Below are 20876 nucleotides of genomic sequence, written 5' to 3' on the forward strand. Positions count from 1 at the left end.
GGCAGGCGAATTTTAAAAACAACAGGGACTCTTTCTGGCCACAATAGTGATGGAAAAGTTGTTTCAAGGGGACTAACACCTGGACTGTGGCATGCCAGAGGGGGATCCATGGCAAAACTCCCATGGAAAATTGCACAGTTGATGCAGAGTCTGCTTTTAATCCATAAAGGGCAGACATCACCTAACATTGACACCTGTCCTCAAAGCCCAGCCCTGATACACACTGACACAGAGCAGAATAGAGACTGTTCCCCCTACATAGGGTCACTTGGCAGATATGGATTGACACCTGTCCTCAAAACCCCTGATACACCCTGACACAGAGCAGAATAGAGACTGTTCCTTGTCCACAGAGACCATGATACACACTGACACAGAGCAGAATAGGGACTGTTCCCCCTACATAGGGTCACTTGGCAGATATGGATTGACACCTATCCTAATGATCCCTGATACACACTGACACAGAGCAGAATAGAGACTGTTCCCCCTACATAGGGTCACTTGGCAGATATGGATTGACACCTATCCTAATGATCCCTGATACACACTGACACAGAGCAGAATAGGGACTGTTCCTCCTACATAGGGTCACTTGGCAGATATGGATTGACACCTATCCTAATGATCCCTGATACACACTGACACAGAGCAGAATAGAGACTGTTCCCCCTACATAGGGTCACTTGGCAGATATGGATTGACACCTATCCTAATGATCCCTGATACACACTGACACAGAGCAGAATAGGGACTGTTCCTCCTACATAGGGTCACTTGGCAGATATGGATTGACACCTGTCCTAATGATCCCTGATACACACTGACACAGAGCAAAATAGGGACTGTTCCTCCTACATAGGGTCACTTGGCAGATATGGATTGACACCTATCCTAATGATCCCTGATACACACTGACACAGAGCAGAATAGAGACTGTTCCTCCTACATAGGGTCACTTGGCAGATATGGATTGACACCTGTCCTAATGATCCCTGATACACACTGACACAGAGCAGAATACAGACTGTTCCCCCTACATAGGGTCACTTGGCAGATATGGATTGACACCTATCCTAATGATCCCTGATACACACTGACACAGAGCAGAATAGGGACTGTTCCTCCTACATAGGGTCACTTGGCAGATATGGATTGACACCTGTCCTAATGATCCCTGATACACACTGACACAGAGCAGAATAGGGACTGTTCCTCCTACATAGGGTCACTTGGCAGATATGGATTGACACCTGTCCTAATGATCCCTGATACACACTGACACAGAGCAGAATAGAGACTGTTCCTCCTACATAGGGTCACTTGGCAGATATGGATTGACACCTGTCCTAATGATCCCTGATACACACTGACACAGAGCAGAATAGAGACTGTTCCTCCTACATAGGGTCACTTGGCAGATATGGATTGACACCTGTCCTAATGATCCCTGATACACACTGACACAGAGCAGAATAGAGACTGTTCCCCCTACATAGGGTCACTTGGCAGATATGGATTGACACCTGTCCTCAAAACCCCTGATACACACTGACACAGAGCAGAATAGAGACTGTTCCTTGTCCACAGAGACCATGATACACACTGACACAGAGCAGAATAGGGACTGTTCCCCCTACATAGGGTCACTTGGCAGATATGGATTGACAAATCCCTGACAAACAGCTACCACATGCAAGGAAGGCAGCAGGGGCGCAAATGACCCACTCCCGACGCGGGAAGGTAGTGACGACAAATAACAATACAGGACTCTTTAGAGGCCCTGTAATTGTAATCAGTCCACTTTCACCAGTGGGCCTAAAAATTAGGCATGTACACATGCCTGAAAAATTCGGTATTGTTGCAGCCGCTGCTGTAGCAGCGTCCAGAAAAATTGATGTTTGTTTCACAGGCAGAAAGTGCCCTAAAACATGGCGGCTTGAACCCTAGTTGGTGGCGGATAAGTCACGCAAGTCAAACGTCATTCAGAGCTAAAATACAGCAGCGTGTGGACAATTTTTAGCCCAAGGCAGCTCATCTCATCAGGCCTTTTTTAATCGAATGTATCGCCCAGTGTCAGTCCCTTCGGGATCCATCCCTCATTCATCTTAATAAAGGTGAGGTAATCTAGACTTTTTTGACCTAGGCGACTTCTCTTCTCAGTGACAATACCTCCTGCTGCACTGAAGGTCCTTTCTGACAGGACACTTGAAGCGGGGCAGGCCAGAAGTTCTATCGCAAATTGGGATAGCTCAGGCCACAGGTCAAGCCTGCACACCCAGTAGTCAAGTGGTTCATCGCTCCTCAGAGTGTCGATATCTGCAGTTAAGGCGAGGTAGTCTGCTACCTGTCGATCGAGTCGCTCTCTGAGGGTGGATCCCGAAGGGCTGTGGCGATGCATAGGACTTAAAAAGGTCTGCATGTCCTCCATCAACAACACGTCTTTAAAGCGTCCTGTCCTTGCCGGCGTGGTCGTGGGAGGAGGAGGAGGAGGATGACTTCCACCTCTCCCCCTGTTAGATTCCCGTTGTGCTGTGACATCACCCTTATACGCTGTGTAAAGCATACTTTTTAATTTATTTTGCAAATGCTGCATCCTTTCTGACTTGTTGTAATTGGGTAACATTTCCGCCACTTTCTGCTTATACCGGGGGTCTAGTAGCGTGGACACCCAGTACAGGTCGTTCTCCTTCAGCCTTTTTATACGAGGGTCCCTCAACAGGCAGGACAGCATGAAAGACCCCATTTGCACAAGGTTGGATGCCGAGCTACTCATTTCCCGTTCCTCCTCCTCACTGATGTCATTGAAGGTATGTTCTTCCCCCCCAGCCACGTACAACACCACGGGTACCAGATAGGTGACAACGAGCACCCTGGGATGCCTGTTGTGTTTGGTCTTGCTCCTCCTCCTCCTCCTCAAAGCTACAATCCTCCTCTGACTCCTCTTCCTCACAATCCTCTTCCAGCGTTGCCGCAGGTCCAGCAAGCGATGCTGATAAGGCTGTTTCTGGTGGTGATGGTGACCACAACTCTTCCTCTTCCTCTTCACGCTCATCTACAGCCTGATCCATCACTCTTCGCAGGGCACGCTCCATGAAGAAAACAAATGGTATGATGTCGCTGATGGTGCCTTCGGTGCGACTGACTAGGTTTGTCACCTCCTCAAAAGGACGCATGAGCCTACAGGCATTGCGCATGAGCATCCAGTAACGTGGCAAAAAAATTCCCAGCTCCCCAGAGGCTGTCCTAGCACCCCGGTCATACAAATATTCATTAACAGCTTTTTCTTGTTGGAGCAGGCGGTCGAACATTAGGAGTGTTGAATTCCAACGTGTAGGGCTGTCGCAAATCAAGCGCCTCACTGGCATGTTGTTTCGCCGCTGGATATAGGCAAAGTGAGCCATGGCCGTGTAGGAACGCCTGAAATGGCCACACACCTTCCTGGCCTGCTTCAGGACGTCCTGTAAGCCTGTGTACTTATGCACAAAGCGTTGTACGATCAGATTACACACATGTGCCATGCACGGCACATGTGTCAACTTGCCCAACTTCAATGCCGCTATCAAATTTTTTCCGTTGTCACACACCACTTTGCCGATATCCAGTTGCTGCGGAGTCAGCCACTTTTCCACCTGTGCGTTCAGGGCGGACAGGAGTGCTTGTCCGGTGTGACTCTCTGCTTTCAAGCAAGTCAAACCCAAGACGGCGTGACACTGCCGTATCCGGGATGTGGAATAGTACCTGGGGAGCTGGGGGGGTGCCGTTGATGTGGAGCAAGAAGCAGCGGCACAAGAGGACTCAGCCGAGGAGGTTATGGAAGAGGATGGAGTAGGAGGAGTAGAGGAGGTGGCAGCAGGACTGCCTGCAATTCGTGGCGGTGTCACCAACTCCTCTGCAATGCCACGCATTCCTTGCTTGTCAACCGTCAGCAGGTTTACCCAATGCGCAGTGTAGGTGATATACCTGCCCTGACCATGCTTTGCGGACCAGGTATCAGTGGTCAGATGGACCCTTGCCCCAACACTGTGTGCCAGACATGCCATGACTTCCTTTTGCACATTCGAGTACAAGTTGGGGATTGCCTTTTGTGAAAAGAAATTCCGGCCGGGTACCTTCCACTGCGGTGTCCCAATAGCTACAAATTTTTTGAACGCCTCAGACTCAACCAGATTGCATGGGAAAAGCTGGCGGGCTAATAGTTCGGACAAGCCAGCTGTCAGACGCTGGGCAAGGGGGTGACTTGGTGACATTGGCTTCTTACGCTCAAACATGTCCTTGACAGACACATGACTGTGGGCAGATGAGCGGGAACTGCTCAAGGCGGGAGACGGAGTGGCGGATGGTTGAGAGGGGGCAAGAAGGACAGCAGTGGTTGACGTGGCTGAAGATGCTGGACCAGGAGGAGGATGGCTGCTTGTACTCATGTGTTGATCCCATAGGCGTTTGTGATGTGAGATCATGTGCCTACGCAAAGCAGTTGTACCTAGGTGGGTGTTGGACCTCCCACGACTCAGTTTCCTTTGGCACAGGTTGCAAATGGCATCGCTGTTGTCAGAGGCAGACACACAAAAAAAATGCCACACTGCTGAGCTCTGCAATGACGGCATTCTGGTGGTGGACACAGCATGCGTTGATTGGCGTGCTGTCGGGCTGACCCCGGGTGCCGATGCATGCTGTCTGACTGTGCCACTAGCTCCTTGCGACGACCCCCCCCTGCTTCCAACTGGTCTCCTCCTCCTCCTCTCTGTCTCCCCATCTGAACTTTCGCCCTGTTCTTCTTCTCTTCTAGCGGGCACCCACGTGACATCCATGGACGCATCGTCATCATCAACCACTTCGCTTGTATCTGACAATTCAGAAAAGGAAGCAGCAGCGGGTACAACATCATCATCATCACACCGTACCTCCATGTGTTTAATGCTGCCTGCCTGAGACATATCCCTGTTATCTACATCCTCTAGCAATAATGGTTGCGCATCACTCATTTCTTCAAACGGGTGTGTGAATAACTCCTCTGACATACCAAGTAAAGCGGCTGTGGTGCTAGTTTTGGTGGTGGCGGCAGGTGGGTGAGTGCTATCTTGAGAGGTGCCTGAAGCTAAGCTGGAGGAGGATGGTGCGTCAAGGTTCCGAGCGGAGGCTGTACAAGATTGGGTGTCCTGTGTTAGCCAGTCAACTATGTCCTCAGAACTTTTCAAGTTCAGGGTACGTGGCTTCTGAAAACTGGGCATTATTCTAGGGCAAAAGGGAATCACAGCACCACGACCACGACGGCCCCTGCGGGGTGGCCTGCCTCTGCCTGTCATTTTTTTGGGGATTAGTGGTACTATGCGTGCAAGCTACTGTGAGACCAGATATGATTGGCAATGTGAACTGTAACAGTTCTGCAGAGCACACACTGTAGGCCTGAGCCACCCGCTTGAAGACAAGTAACTGCTATTCAATCTATAACAGTGAAAAACAAATTTTGGTTGTAAAAGCACGCTATAGAGACACAAGATATGAGTGGCAACTGTCAAAGCACACTGGCACAGGTCTGCAGAGCACACGCTGAAGTAGGCCTGAGACACCCGCTTGAAGACAAGTAACTGCTATTCAATCTATAACAGTGAAAAACTAATTTTGTTTTTAAAAGCACGCTATAGAGACACCAGATATGATTGGCAATGTGCACTGGAACAGTGCTGCAGAGCACACGCTGAAGTAGGCCTGAGACACCCGCTTGAAGACAAGTAACTGCTATTCAATCTATAACAGTGAAAAACAAATTTTGGTTGTAAAAGCACGCTATAGAGACACAAGATATGAGTGGCAACTGTCAAAGCACACTGGCACAGGTCTGCAGAGCACACGCTGAAGTAGGCCTGACACCCAGACGCTTGCAGACAACTAACTGCTCTTCTATTACAGTGAAAAAAATTATTTATTTTAAATCTAAAGCTTAAGCTATTGTAAAAACAGATATGAGTGGTGGCACTGGGCAAGAGGGCACAGTATCCACTGTGAAACTCACACAGAAGCTGGCAGGCAGGCAACTGCTCTTCTATTACAGTGGAAACAAAGTTTTGGTTTTAAAAGCACGCTATAGAGACACCAGATATGAGTGGCAACTGTCAAAGTACGCTGGCAGGGTTGTGCAGGGCACACGCTGAAGGAAGGCCTGACAGAGCCGCTTGAAGGACACTGACTGGCTGCTATTAGCTTACACTGGAAACCTTTTTTCTTTGTAAAAGCACGCTAAAGAGACACCAGATATGATTGGCAACTGTCAAAGTACGCTGGCAGGGTTGTGCAGGGCACACGCTGAAGGAAGGCCTGACAGAGCCGCTTGAAGGACACTGACTGGCTGCTATTAGCTTACACTGGAAACCTTTTTTCTTTGTAAAAGCACGCTAAAGAGACAGCAGATATGATTGGCAACTGTCAAAGCACGCTGGAAGGGTTGTGCAGGGCACACGCTGAAGGAAGGCCTGACAGAGCCGCTTGAAGGACACTGACTGGCTGCTATTAGCTTACACTGGAAACCTTTTTTCTTTGTAAAAGCATGCTAAAGAGACACCAGATATGATTGGCAACTGTCAAAGCACGCTGGCAGGGTTGTGCAGGGCACACGCTGAAGGAAGGCCTGACAGAGCCGCTTGAAGGACACTGACTGGCTGCTATTAGCTTACACTGGAAACCTTTTTTCTTTGTAAAAGCACGCTAAAGAGACACCAGATATGATTGGCAACTGTCAAAGCACGCTGGCAGGGTTGTGCAGGGCACACGCTGAAGGAAGGCCTGACAGAGCCGCTTGAAGGACACTGACTGGCTGCTATTAGCTTACACTGGAAACCTTTTTTCTTTGTAAAAGCAGGCTAAAGAGACACCAGATATGATTGGCAACTGTCAAAGCACGCTGGCAGTGTTGTGCAGGGCACACGCTGAAGGAAGGTCTGACAGAGCCGCTTGAAGGACACTGACTGGCTGCTATTAGCTTACACTGGAAACTTTTTTCTTTGTAAAAGCACGCTAAAGAGACAGCAGATATGATTGGCAACTGTCAAAGCACGCTGGCAGGGTTGTGCAGGGCACGCGCTGATGGAAGGCCTTACAGAGCCGCTTGAAGGACACTGACTGGCTGCTATTAGCTTACACTGGAAACCTTTTTTCTTTGTAAAAGCACGCTAAAGAGACACCAGATATGATTGGCAACTGTCAAAGCACGCTGGCAGTGTTGTGCAGGGCACACGCTGAAGGAAGGCCTGACAGAGCCGCTTGAAGGACACTGACTGGCTGCTATTAGCTTACACTGGAAACCTTTTTTCTTTGTAAAAGCACGCTAAAGAGACACCAGATATGATTGGCAACTGTCAAAGCACGCTGGCAGGGTTGTGCAGGGCACACGCTGATGGAAGGCCTGACAGAGCCGCTTGAAGGACACTGACTGGCTGCTATTAGCTTACACTGGAAACCTTTTTTCTTTGTAAAAGCACGCTAAAGAGACACCAGATATGATTGGCAACTGTCAAAGCACGCTGGCAGGGTTGTGCAGGGCACACGCTGAAGGAAGGCCTGACAGAGCCGCTTGAAGGACACTGACTGGCTGCTATTAGCTTACACTGGAAACCTTTTTTCTTTGTAAAAGCAGGCTAAAGAGACACCAGATATGATTGGCAACTGTCAAAGCACGCTGGCAGTGTTGTGCAGGGCACACGCTGAAGGAAGGTCTGACAGAGCCGCTTGAAGGACACTGACTGGCTGCTATTAGCTTACACTGGAAACCTTTTTTCTTTGTAAAAGCATGCTAAAGAGACACCAGATATGATTGGCAACTGTCAAAGCACGCTGGCAGGGTTGTGCAGGGCACACGCTGAAGGAAGGCCTGACAGAGCCGCTTGAAGGACACTGACTGGCTGCTATTAGCTTACACTGGAAACCTTTTTTCTTTGTAAAAGCACGCTAAAGAGACACCAGATATGATTGGCAACTGTCAAAGCACGCTGGCAGTGTTGTGCAGGGCACACGCTGAAGGAAGGCCTGACAGAGCCACTTGAAGGACACTGACTGGCTGCTATTAGCTTACACTGGAAACCTTTTTTCTTTGTAAAAGCACGCTAAAGAGACACCAGATATGATTGGCAACTGTCAAAGTACGCTGGCAGGGTTGTGCAGGGCACACGCTGATGGAAGGCCTGACAGAGCCGCTTGAAGGACACTGACTGGCTGCTATTAGCTTACACTGGAAACCTTTTTTCTTTGTAAAAGCACGCTAAAGAGACACCAGATATGATTGGCAACTGTCAAAGCACGCTGGCAGGGTTGTGCAGGGCACACGCTGAAGGAAGGCCTGACAGAGCCGCTTGAAGGACACTGACTGGCTGCTATTAGCTTACACTGGAAACCTTTTTTCTTTGTAAAAGCACGCTATAGAGACACCAGATATGATTGGCAACTGTCAAAGCACGCTGGCAGGGTTGTGCAGGGCACACGCTGAAGGAAGGCCTGACAGAGCCGCTTGAAGGACACTGACTGGCTGCTATTAGCTTACACTGGAAACCTTTTTTCTTTGTAAAAGCACGCTAAAGAGACACCAGATATGATTGGCAACTGTCAAAGCACGCTGGCAGGGTTGTGCAGGGCACACGCTGAAGGAAGGCCTGACAGAGCCGCTTGAAGGACACTGACTGGCTGCTATTAGCTTACACTGGAAACCTTTTTTCTTTGTAAAAGCACGCTAAAGAGACACCAGATATGATTGGCAACTGTCAAAGCACGCTGGCAGTGTTGTGCAGGGCACACGCTGAAGGAAGGCCTGACAGAGCCACTTGAAGGACACTGACTGGCTGCTATTAGCTTACACTGGAAACCTTTTTTCTTTGTAAAAGCACGCTATAGAGACACCAGATATGATTGGCAACTGTCAAAGTACGCTGGCAGGGTTGTGCAGGGCACACGCTGAAGGAATGTCAGGATCGGGACAGGGATCCAACACGCAAAGTACAAACAGGACAGGGTACGTATACCGGACCTTAGAATGGCCGGACTAACGTACGGAGAGTAAAGAGAATGGTCAGAAACAAGCCGAGGTCGAGGGAACGAGAGGACAGGTGAGCGAGGAACAAGCCGGGTCAAGGATACCAGAGGGAAACAGAGTAAGTCAAACTAGCCGGGTCGGAACCAAAGGAATAACTGAAATCGCCAGAGCACTGTGTGACTAGACAGGCTAGAACCACGACAGGGCAATGAGTGAATGGGAGAAACAGGTTTAAATACCCTGGTTACAGTGAGTATACCCGCCTCCGACGAGTCCTGAGTGGCTTTCAGTCACTTGAGTGACAGATCGGTCCGGACTGACGTCATGGCGTCGGGCAGCGTGCGTGACGTCATAAAATGAGACGGATCCCTCGCAGCCGGCGTGAGAGTCTCTAGGAGAGCCGCGAGGGATGGAGGAAGCCGACCTGCTGGAGGAGTAAACTACTAAGTCTCTACCTCTTTCGGAGGTAGAGGCTTCAGGTACCCTGACAGTACCCCCCCTCTCAGATACGCCCACCGGGCGGAAGGAACCGGGACGAGACGGAAAGCGTGAGTGAAACGCCCTGCGAAGGCGAGGAGCATGAACATCCTCTTGTGGTACCCAACTTCTCTCCTCAGGACCATATCCCTTCCAGTCAACCAAATATTGTACTCTCCCCCGAGAGATACGAGAATCAATGATGGAGTTAACCTCATACTCCTCCTGACCCTCCACCTGAACAGAGCGAGGAGGGGCGATCGTGGAGGAGAATCTGTTACAAACTAGGGGTTTCAACAATGAAACGTGAAAGGAGTTAGGGATGCGTAAGGCAGCTGGGAGAGCTAGACGATACGCCACTGGGTTAATTCGAGTCAAGATCCTGTAAGGGCCAATATATCGAGGAGCGAATTTCATGGAAGGAACTTTAAGCCGAATATTCCTAGTGCTTAACCATACTCTATCGCCTGGAACGAAAATCGGAGCCGCCCTTCTACGTTTATCGGCGTGTTTCTTAACCAGCATAGAATTGTGTAGAAGAATTTGTCGAGTCTGATCCCACAACTTCCTCAAATTGGCAACATGTACATCAACCGACGGTACACCTTGGGAAGGAGAAACCGAGGGAAGAATAGATGGATGAAAGCCATAGTTCATGAAGAAGGGGCTTGAATGAGTAGAGTCACAAACGAGATTGTTGTGCGCAAACTCCGCCCAAGGAATCAAACCGACCCAATCGTCCTGGTGTTCGGAAACAAAACAACGTAGATATTGCTCAATCTTTTGGTTAGTACGTTCAGCAGCTCCGTTAGACTGGGGATGATAGGCAGAAGAGAAATTTAATTTAATACCTAGTTGAGAACAAAAGGATCTCCAAAAACGGGAAACAAATTGGGACCCTATGTCAGATACGATTTGGGAAGGTATCCCATGTAAGCGAAAAATCTCCCTCGCGAATATCTCTGCCAACTCTTGGGAGGATGGAAGTTTAGGCAAGGGAATGAAGTGGGCCATCTTGGTGAATCTGTCAACCCCGGTGAGGATAACAGTCTGTTTTTTAGAGATAGGTAGATCGACAATAAAGTCCATGGCCAAACATGACCATGGTTTCTCTGGTACCTCTAAGGGATGCAGGAATCCACTTGGGAGCGTATGAGGTTGTTTGGTCTTAGTACACACTTCACACGCAGCGATGAAATCTTTAGTATCTTTACGTAAAGCAGGCCACCAGAAGTCTTTAGAAATCAAAGCATACGTCTTGCGGATACCAGGATGTCCCGCCATCTTGCTGTTATGGAAACATTGCAACAGCTCCAGTTGAAGAGTAGGAGGAATGAAATGTCGACCCTCAGGAGTCTGTTTAGGTGCTAGATGTTGCAGCTTAATGATCTCGGCCAGTAACGGGGAATGAATCCTGAGATTCGTATTAGCAACAATCTTGCATTTAGGAACTATAGAAGAAAGAATCGGTTCAGATACAGTGAAAGGTTCATATTGTCGAGACAAAGCATCGGCCTTAGAGTTCTTAGAGCCAGGTCTGTAAGTAAGTACATAATTGAAATGAGTCAGGAATAAGGACCAACGAGCTTGCCTAGAGGACAAACGCTTAGCCTCCCCAATATAGGACAAGTTCTTGTGGTCCGTCAAAATAGTAACCGGATGTAAGGTGCCCTCCAATAGATGTCTCCACTCTTTCAAGGCTTTAATGACTGCTAACAATTCCCTGTCTCCGATGTCATACCTGCTCTCAGGCCCAGAAAGTTTCTTGGAAAAAAAACCACAAGGATGTAACGGTTTATCCACCCCCAACCTTTGTGAGAGAACGGCACCTACTCCTGTCTCAGAGGCATCGACCTCAAGTAGGAACAGCAAGGATGTATCAGGATGGACTAATATTGGAGCAGAAGCAAAAAGTTCTTTGAGATTTTTGAAAGCAACGAGAGCTTCAGTAGACCAAGTCTTAGTATCAGCCCCTTGTTTGGCCATATTGGTAATAGGTGCAATAATAGAAGAGTAACCCTTAATGAAGCGCCTATAATAATTGGAGAACCCAATAAACCTCTGGATAGCCTTGAGTCCCTTAGGCAATGACCAATCTAGAATAGACTGGAGTTTGTCAGGATCCATCTTAAAGCCTTCCCCAGAAATCACGTATCCAAGAAAATCTATCTGGGTCTGGTCAAAGCTGCATTTCTCCAATTTGCAGTATAAGCCGTGTTGTAGAAGTTTGTGTAATACCTTTCTGACTTGTCTATGGTGGGTCTCAATCTCTCTAGAGTGTATGAGAATGTCATCCAGGTATACAATAACACAATCCTGTTGAAATTCCCTAAGAACTTCGTTAATTAGATCCTGGAATACTGCCGGTGCGTTACAAAGGCCAAAAGGCATGACCGTGTACTCATAATGCCCGTAGCGGGTATTAAACGCCGTCTTCCACTCGTGACCTTGTTGAATTCTCACCAAGTTATATGCCCCTCTGAGGTCCAACTTGGTGAAAATCTTAGAACCTTTTAGCCGATCAAAGAGCTCGGTAATCAAGGGGATCGGATAGGCATTCCTAATGGTTATTTTATTCAAACCTCGGTAATCAATACATGGTCTGAGTGAGCCATCCTTCTTTTTAACAAAAAAAAATCCAGCCCCGGCGGGAGAAGAGGATCTCCTAATGAATCCCTTGTCTAAATTCTCCTGAATATATTCCTCTAAAACAGAATTCTCTTTAATGGATAGAGGATATACATTACCCCTGGGGGGCATGGTGCCGGGCAAAAGATTAATTTTACAATCAAAGGTCCTGTGTGGGGGTAGTGTATCAGCGTTCTTCTTATCGAACACTGCTTTCAAGTCTATGTACAGAGGAGGTATCTGTCTCCCTGTAGACTGGGTAGAACTATCTGGTGTGTTAATCATAGCCAATGGAGACACCCTGCGTAAACAACCTGACAACCCTGGCCCCATGAGAGTATTTCCCCTAATTCCCAATCGATAATAGGGTTATGTCTCTTTAACCATGGGTAGCCCAGGACTATGGGAACAGAAGGAGATGAAATGAGCATAAGTGATAAGTTCTCCTCGTGTAAGATACCAATAGTTAAGTTAATGGGTATAGTCTCACGAGAGATAACAGGCTCAAGTAAAGGTCTACCATCTATGGCCTCAACGGCCAAGGGTGTATCCCTTAACTGGGATGGGATAGTGTGTTTAGTAGCAAAGACTTGGTCGATAAAATTCTCAGCAGCTCCGGAATCTATCAAAGCCATGGTCTTTAGTACTCCCTTCTCCCAAGTTAAAGAAGTTGGTAGCAGAAGCCTGTGATCTTTATAATTATGAGTAGAGGACAAAATAGAAACACCCAAGGCCTGTCCTCTAGAGAAACTTAGGTGCGGGCGTTTCCCGAGCGAGTAGGACAATTCAGACGCAAATGACCTCTGGCTCCACAATACATACATAAACCCTCCCTTCTCCTGTACTGCCTCTCCTCTTCAGAGAGGCGAGTATTGCCTATCTGCATAGGTTCAGGATACAGTGAGGTATTGGACTCAGGACTTTGAAATGTAGGGGCTAATTTAAAGGCAGGTCTGAAGTTCCTCTCTCTAGTATTCTGTCTCTCTCTTAAACGCTCATCAATACGAGAAATGAACGAAATTAAGTCCTCTAAATTCTCAGGAAGCTCCCTAGTAGCAACCTCATCAAGGATAATATCTGATAGCCCGTTCAAAAATACATCTATATAAGCCTGCTCATTCCACTTGACTTCTGCCGCCAGAGACCTGAACTCTAGTGCATAATCCACAAGTGTTCGGTTCTCCTGTCTCAGGCGCAACAGTAATCTGGCTGCATTAACCTTCCTACCAGGAGGGTCAAAAGTTCTTCTAAATGCAGCTACAAAGGCATTATAATTATATACCAATGGGTTATCATTCTCCCATAGTGGGTTGGCCCATCTCAGAGCTTTCTCAATGAGTAGGGTGATAATAAATCCAACTTTCGCCCTATCTGTGGGATAGGAGCGAGGTTGTAGTTCGAAGTGGATACTAATCTGGTTCAAAAAACCACGACACTTCTCCGGTGAACCACCATAACGTACAGGTGGGGTAATACGGGAAGAGGCACCTACAGTGGCTACCTCTAGACCAGAACTTACAGGAGAGATGGAAGTAGTACGGATCTCCTCCGGTGGGTTATTGGCACGAGATAATAGCGCCTGTAGTGCTAGTGCCATCTGGTCCATTCTGTGTTCCATGGCGTCAAACCTGGAATCAGAGGGACCAACCTGACTGTTTGTACCTGCAGGATCCATTGGCCCTGTCGTAATGTCAGGATCGGGACAGGGATCCAACACGCAAAGTACAAACAGGACAGGGTACGTATACCGGACCTTAGAATGGCCGGACTAACGTACGGAGAGTAAAGAGAATGGTCAGAAACAAGCCGAGGTCGAGGGAACGAGAGGACAGGTGAGCGAGGAACAAGCCGGGTCAAGGATACCAGAGGGAAACAGAGTAAGTCAAACTAGCCGGGTCGGAACCAAAGGAATAACTGAAATCGCCAGAGCACTGTGTGACTAGACAGGCTAGAACCACGACAGGGCAATGAGTGAATGGGAGAAACAGGTTTAAATACCCTGGTTACAGTGAGTATACCCGCCTCCGACGAGTCCTGAGTGGCTTCCAGTCACTTGAGTGACAGATCGGTCCGGACTGACGTCATGGCGTCGGGCAGCGTGCGTGACGTCATAAAATGAGACGGATCCCTCGCGGCCGGCGTGAGAGTCTCTAGGAGAGCCGCGAGGGATGGAGGAAGCCGACCTGCTGGAGGAGTAAACTACTAAGTCTCTACCTCTTTCGGAGGTAGAGGCTTCAGGTACCCTGACAAGGAAGGCCTGACAGAGCCGCTTGAAGGACACTGACTGGCTGCTATTAGCTTACACTGGAAACCTTTTTTCTTTGTAAAAGCACGCTAAAGAGACACCAGATATGATTGGCAACTGTCAAAGCACGCTGGCAGGGTTGTGCAGGGCACACGCTGAAGGAAGGCCTGACAGAGCCGCTTGAAGGACACTGACTGGCTGCTATTAGCTTACACTGGAAACCTTTTTTCTTTGTAAAAGCACGCTAAAGAGACACCAGATATGATTGGCAACTGTCAAAGCACGCTGGCAGTGTTGTGCAGGGCACACGCTGAAGGAAGGCCTGACAGAGCCGCTTGAAGGACACTGACTGGCTGCTATTAGCTTACACTGGAAACCTTTTTTCTTTGTAAAAGCACGCTATAGAGACACCAGATATGATTGGCAACTGTCAAAGTACGCTGGCAGGGTTGTGCAGGGCACACGCTGAAGTAGGCCTGACACCCAGATGCTTGCAGACAACTAACTGCTCTTCTATTACAGTGAAAAAAAATTATTTATTTTAAATCTAAAGCTTAACCGATTGTTAAAATAGATATGAGTGGTGGCACTGACTGTGCAAATGGGCAAGGCATCCAACCTCACACAGAAGCTGGCAGGCAGGCACTGGGCAAGTGGGCACAGTATATGCTGTGAGCCTGACACACAGGCTGGCAGGCAGGCACCTGCAATTACATTACACAGGAAAAAAAAAAAAAAAAGCAGCCTGATGTTCTAGCCCTAAAAAGGGCTTTTTGGGGTGCTGTCCTTACAGCCGAGATCAGATGAGTCCTTCAGGATTGTAGTGGACACTGAATACCCTAGCCTAGCTATCAATTTCCCTATGTAATCAGCAGCAGCTAAACTTTCCCTCCTCTCACTAAGCATGCATCTTCCGAATGAATCGAAAATGGATGCTGGGAGGGAGGTTGGAGGGTGTGGAAGGGAGGGAGTTCTGCTGATTGGCTGTAATGTGTCTGCTGACCGAGAGGCACAGGGTCAAAGTTTGCCCAATGATGACGAATAGGGGGCGGATCGAACTGCGCATGTGTCCGCCCGCCGCGGCGAACGCGAACAAGCTAATTTCGCCGGGAACTGTCCGCCGGCGGACAGTTCGGTACATCACTATATATAAATGTAACAAGGATATGCGAGTGTGGCCACTGACTTGCATACACCCCATAAGAAAAGCCAAAAATAAGGTACTCACTACATGCTTTAAGGCAGCATTAAATCTTACAAGGATTCCCCAAAACCTTGTAAAAATAGATAACCGCGCCTTAGAACACAGTAATGTACAAAAGTGAAGTCAAAAATAACTCCTATGTACGTACCTTTGCTAAAAGTCTATGAAGTCTCTGGCTGTTATACAGTGCATGATATCGCAAAGAAAAGGAAAGAGAGATGCAATAATAGTGCAGTACGTCTTTAACACAGTGAAGTAGAGTGCTATAGCAAAAAGTCACTCACACTTTATAGAACTACAAAGCGCTCTGCTGTTTAGTGTGTAGACGGTACAATCCCCGTCACTGGATATATTTTCAGCTACAGTGGTGGTAGACTTTATCTGTGTCTCGAATATGTGAAGACAAAAATTATAATATCCAGTAGTGCAATATGTATATCAAAGTGGTAGTGCATATACGAAAAGGTAGGTATCTTACTCACATGGTAAAATTACTGAGTGTTATACACGACAAAACCCAGTGAAAGGTGGAGCGCTTGGAAAATAACTTACCCCCCTTGGAAATTAAAGTAACCTAAGGGGGAAATAAAACACAATAGTGTAGGGTGTTTTGTTACAATCAGAGTGAAGTAACCCAAAAATGGTTCACTCACGTGGTTCTGAGCCTAAACAGGACAGGCTCAGATCTCTCAGGCGGACGTGTCCTTAAGGAGACACGGACCCTTTAAAAGATGGTTCTCTGGATTCTCTTTCTGTAAAATGTAACAGATACCAATATCTGGTGTAATAAATTCAGGATACCAGTGTGTGCAGATAAATAAATGGAGCTGCTCACCTTATATAGAGCCTAAGACTTGGCTCTAAGTTATCCAGCAAATGTGTCTTTAAGAGGACACATACCCTTCTTTGTTTGAAACAGGAACTTTGGGTGTAGACTGATCAAAATCTCAGATGGACAAATTGTAAAAGTAAGTTTATTGGTAAAAAAAATATATAACTATAAAAACAACAAATAGTATAAATATCAAAAGTCCAAGCTTCTGAGTTGATCCGAGACGCGTTTCGCCTGGTCGGCTTTTTCAGTCGGTTGAAAAAGCCGACCAGGCGAAACGCGTCTCGGATCAACTCAGAAGCTTGGAATTTCTCTGTCGTCCATCAATCGGCAGTCTCGGATCCTAGATATCACGCCCGAAATCTCTGGACCTTCAGGAGAGAGCCAAGCTGTGGCAAGAGTACGTCTAGCCCCAAGGGTTATTTTGTGGACCAGAGTCTGCTCCCTTTTAGTCCATCCGTCAAGGGATCTGTTCAGTAAGTACACCCATGGATCTAGTAGTAGGGGCTTGTTAAAGGTCTGTGTCAATAGATCTTCAACTGCCTTCCAGAAGCTACGTAGTTTCGGGCAATCCCACCACATGTGTAGATACGTACCCCGGTTACCACACCCCCTCCAGCAATCATCCGTATCCAGTTTGTGCATCTTATAGAGTTTGACAGGAGTGGTGTACCAGTGGAACATGGTCTTCCATGTTTGTTCTTGGAGGGTGACGCAGATGGAGGAATGTTTGTTAGCTTCCCATGTCAGACGTATTTTAATACGTCTGACGTGTACAGGGCCTTTTTAGGGCCCTGCGTGATAGGAAGTCCCTCTAGTGGCCGTCTGAGTGACGGCCACTGGAGGTATTCCTATCAATCAATGTAAACACTGTATTTTCTCTGAAAATACAGTGTTTACATTAGATTGCCTGCAGGGAGCTATAGATTATACCTGAACAACTACATTAAGCTGTAGTTGTTCAGGTGACTATAGTGTCCCTTTAAGAGAATTGAACAGTGACACTGCAGGGACATGATCTACATACCAAAACTGCTTCATTAAGCTGAAGTTGTTTTGTGGACTATAGTGTCCCTTTAATACCGTAAATCGTTGGGAATATATGCCATAAAATACAGAGCAGTTATTTGCCTAATTGTAAGCAAAACTTTGTTTATTACCAGTTAGATAAATAATCCGCCTGTCGTGTATATTTGCTCATTATCTTCAACCTCCATCTAACACTCTACAACAGATTTTTCTACATTAATGGTTTTGATTCAGAATATCCCATAAAGACATATTAGATGTGCAATGGAAAAACCCATGGATTTTGCTTTAAATCTGCACTTTAATCCTTATACATATTACAATATAGAAAATGTATTGTTTGTAAGTCATACAGCATAAACATAGCACAGCTATCCCATTTAGTGTTTTGTATACTATGTCCTCACAGCCAGCAAGCCTGTATATAAATAGGCAAGGTCATAACTGCACTTGATAGGGATTTCTGTACTTAATTTAAAAGCTTTCTGGTTTTACAAATGATTAAGTTGAAAATGGAAATTTACTGCAAATATTTTTCATACAGGTTACCGAATAGTCAAGTGTTTTTGTTTTAAACAAGAAGAAAAGGACACTGAGTCGCCATATGCAATATCAAACGAGGGATTTGAATCCAAAGAAAAAGCCAATGAGCTGTCTTTGACCAATGGAAACCTTAAGGCATAAGTAGTTCTGAAGGCTTCTTAAACTAATATATCATTGTTTAGAAGTCGAGGATAGAATTCTTCATTCTACAACATTTTGTAACTGTTTCTGAATCTTGTCAATCAAAGCTCTTATAGTGAAAGGTAAATTTAATTTGTATTGAGATGGTGGACAGCAATTAGCTGCAGGTTTACCAACAAAGCTAATACTCCAAAGTCATTATCGTCATTGACCTGATTACACAATTCGATGGTTAATATTGATAAGAATGTGTCTGCAAACAACCTATATATTGTATATGTAATGTAGCACTTTAAAGCATAGCATTGATGAATATTTGTATGACGATATCTGAAAGAGTACAATGGGTTATTTCTAAGACCTCCAACTTTAAAATTAGCCCAACTATAGTGAAACAAGACAGGGAAAATACTGTAGAGTATGGAAATATACATCAGCTAAGGAATCTGACTAAGGGAGGAAATGAACAATGAACAAAAAGAAGCTTATTTTGCCATACTTTTTGTTTCCCTTCAGTTTATAAGGCAGTCCTTCTTCTAAGGATGTCTGCAAAAAAACAAAACAACCCCCCCCTCCCTCCCACTAGGACACTTCATAATAAGTAATAAGGGACCACATGCATAACCCCTTAAAGGGATACTCCTTTGCCCAGATGCATAAAAATAAAATCTCTTTTTAGTAGATGCACGCATATAAACACATTTTTTAATTTGGGTATATATATAAAATCAGCTGATAAAAGCTGTAGTTCTCTTGTCTGCTGCCTTTGCAAGCCCTCCTCTTTTAACCCAGCCCAGACTCTCGATGGCTATCCAATCACAGATGTCCCAATGCATCTTGGCTCCACTGAACTAACCAAACCAGGAAGTAAAAGAGCCTGTTGTTGCTCGCAAGCCTGTGGGGTGTAACAATGTTTATTTATAAAAGTGAACATTTCTACTGAAATCTTCACTTTTTGTAAAATTAAAAAAGGCACACTCTTCAAACAAACTGAAATATTAACTTTTTGTAAAATTGAAAAAAAAAAAAAGGCACACTCTTCAAACAAAGTATTTCAGCAAACCAAAGTGCTTTAGAGGTCTGGAGTGTTCCTTTAACCCCTTAAGGACCAAACTTCTGGAATAAAAGGGAATCATGACATGTCACACGTCATGTGTCCTTAAGGGGTTAAGGATCACCATCTGGGCTCTAAAAATATCTGTCCTAGTATGGAATGTCCTGAATATTTTGTGTTTAAAGGACCACTCTAGTGCCAGGAAAACATACTCGTTTTCCTGGCACTAGAGTACCCTGAGGGTGCCCCCACCCTCAGGGACCCCCTCCCGCCGGGCTCTGGAGAGAGGAAGGGGTTAAACTTACCTCTTTTTCCAGCGCCGGGCGGGGAGCTTTCCTCCTCCTCTCCATCTTGATCGCGACGTCATCGGCTGAATGCGCATGCGCGGCAGGAGCCGCGCTCGCATTCAGCCGGTCGCATAGGAAAGCATTCATAATGCTTTCCTATGGACGCTTGCGTGCTCTTACTGTGATTTTCACAGTGAGAATCACGCAAGCGCCTCTAGCGGCTGTCAGTGAGACAGCCACTAGAGGATTTGGAGGCTGGATTAACCCTCAGTATAAACATAGCAGTTTCTCTGAAACTGCTATGTTTATAAAAAAAAGGGTTAATCCTAGAGGTACCTGGCACCCAGACCACTTCATTAAGCTGAAGTCGTCTGGGTGCCTAGAGTGGTCCTTTAATGCTCTACGTGGCCCTGCATTTGTTAAATGTGTGAGATTATATTTTGATGTGGGAGTCTTTAAAACCTGGTTTGTTATTACATATTATATCATTGGTCTTCGTGAAGTTTTAGAAATGTCGAAATTTTAGCATGTACTAGCAGAGGATATAACATTAGCACATGTTAACATATAATGCATTGGCATTTATTGTAGAACAGGTCAGCTTTTTTGCCATGATTTACATTCATGCACATATCCAGGAACAATAGGAAAGCTGGGTAACAATGGAAATCCACAGTAAATTAAATTTTCCCTAATGTATATGGCAGTACAATTGTGTGCTATAGTAATGTCGTTTATGTTGGGAGTGATTACATGGTGACTCGGTAATTTAAGTTTAAAATCAGACCCAGTACAAAGGTGTCAGCCTTTCACACATTCCAGTTTCTGCGTGTACCTTCAATAAGGCAAAATGATGAAAAAAAGAACGTATTTACAAATTGCACAGTTTTTATTGTCTATATTAAATCCCATCTGCCATACACCAGCCAGAATTACTGTGCATAAAATGTTAGTTTCCTTAAAAAATAAAAAACAGTCTGGATATTTTAGACGTTTGAAGTTTTCATGAGTTTATATCTTCTGACCCTATGGATGTATGCACCTATACATTATTTAATTGCATCATGACTGTCTTGTGTCAGCCAATCTTGTTATATTTTATTAAGATTAAATGACAAATCTGCATCAAATCCTCACTAGAATATGAAGATATAGAAGCACTATTTATATACACAAATAATCATATACAGATAAAAGTAATGGCTAACACTGTGCCTCATACAAATGATGACTCTTTCTAAAAGAGCTTTCTGCATTCTTTAATTCTGAAGAATAAATCATTTGAAAAGTTGTTTAGTCAATCTGGCAATGGCCCCATTCAATTTACAAATGTGCTACTTCATCATCCTTTAAATCAGGGATGGGGAACCTTCGGCCCTCCAGATTTTTGGACTACATCTCCCATAATGCTCTTACAGCC

General features: G+C 45.9%; 1 protein-coding gene across 1 annotated transcript in view; it reads left to right on the forward strand.

Annotated features, from left to right (window-relative positions):
* The window catches only part of SLC10A2 (solute carrier family 10 member 2), a 47925-nt gene extending 29627 nt beyond the window's left edge, over positions 1-18298 (forward strand). Inside the window, exon 6 of the mRNA XM_063444672.1 lies at positions 17976-18298. Coding sequence (XP_063300742.1) covers positions 17976-18115 — 140 coding nt within the window. The 3' untranslated portion in view covers positions 18116-18298. The remainder of the gene's footprint in view (positions 1-17975) is intronic.
* The last annotated feature ends 2578 nt before the right edge of the window (positions 18299-20876 follow it).

Source organism: Pelobates fuscus, chromosome 1 (genome assembly GCF_036172605.1).
Source record: "Pelobates fuscus isolate aPelFus1 chromosome 1, aPelFus1.pri, whole genome shotgun sequence".
Classification (NCBI taxonomy): domain Eukaryota; kingdom Metazoa; phylum Chordata; class Amphibia; order Anura; family Pelobatidae; genus Pelobates; species Pelobates fuscus.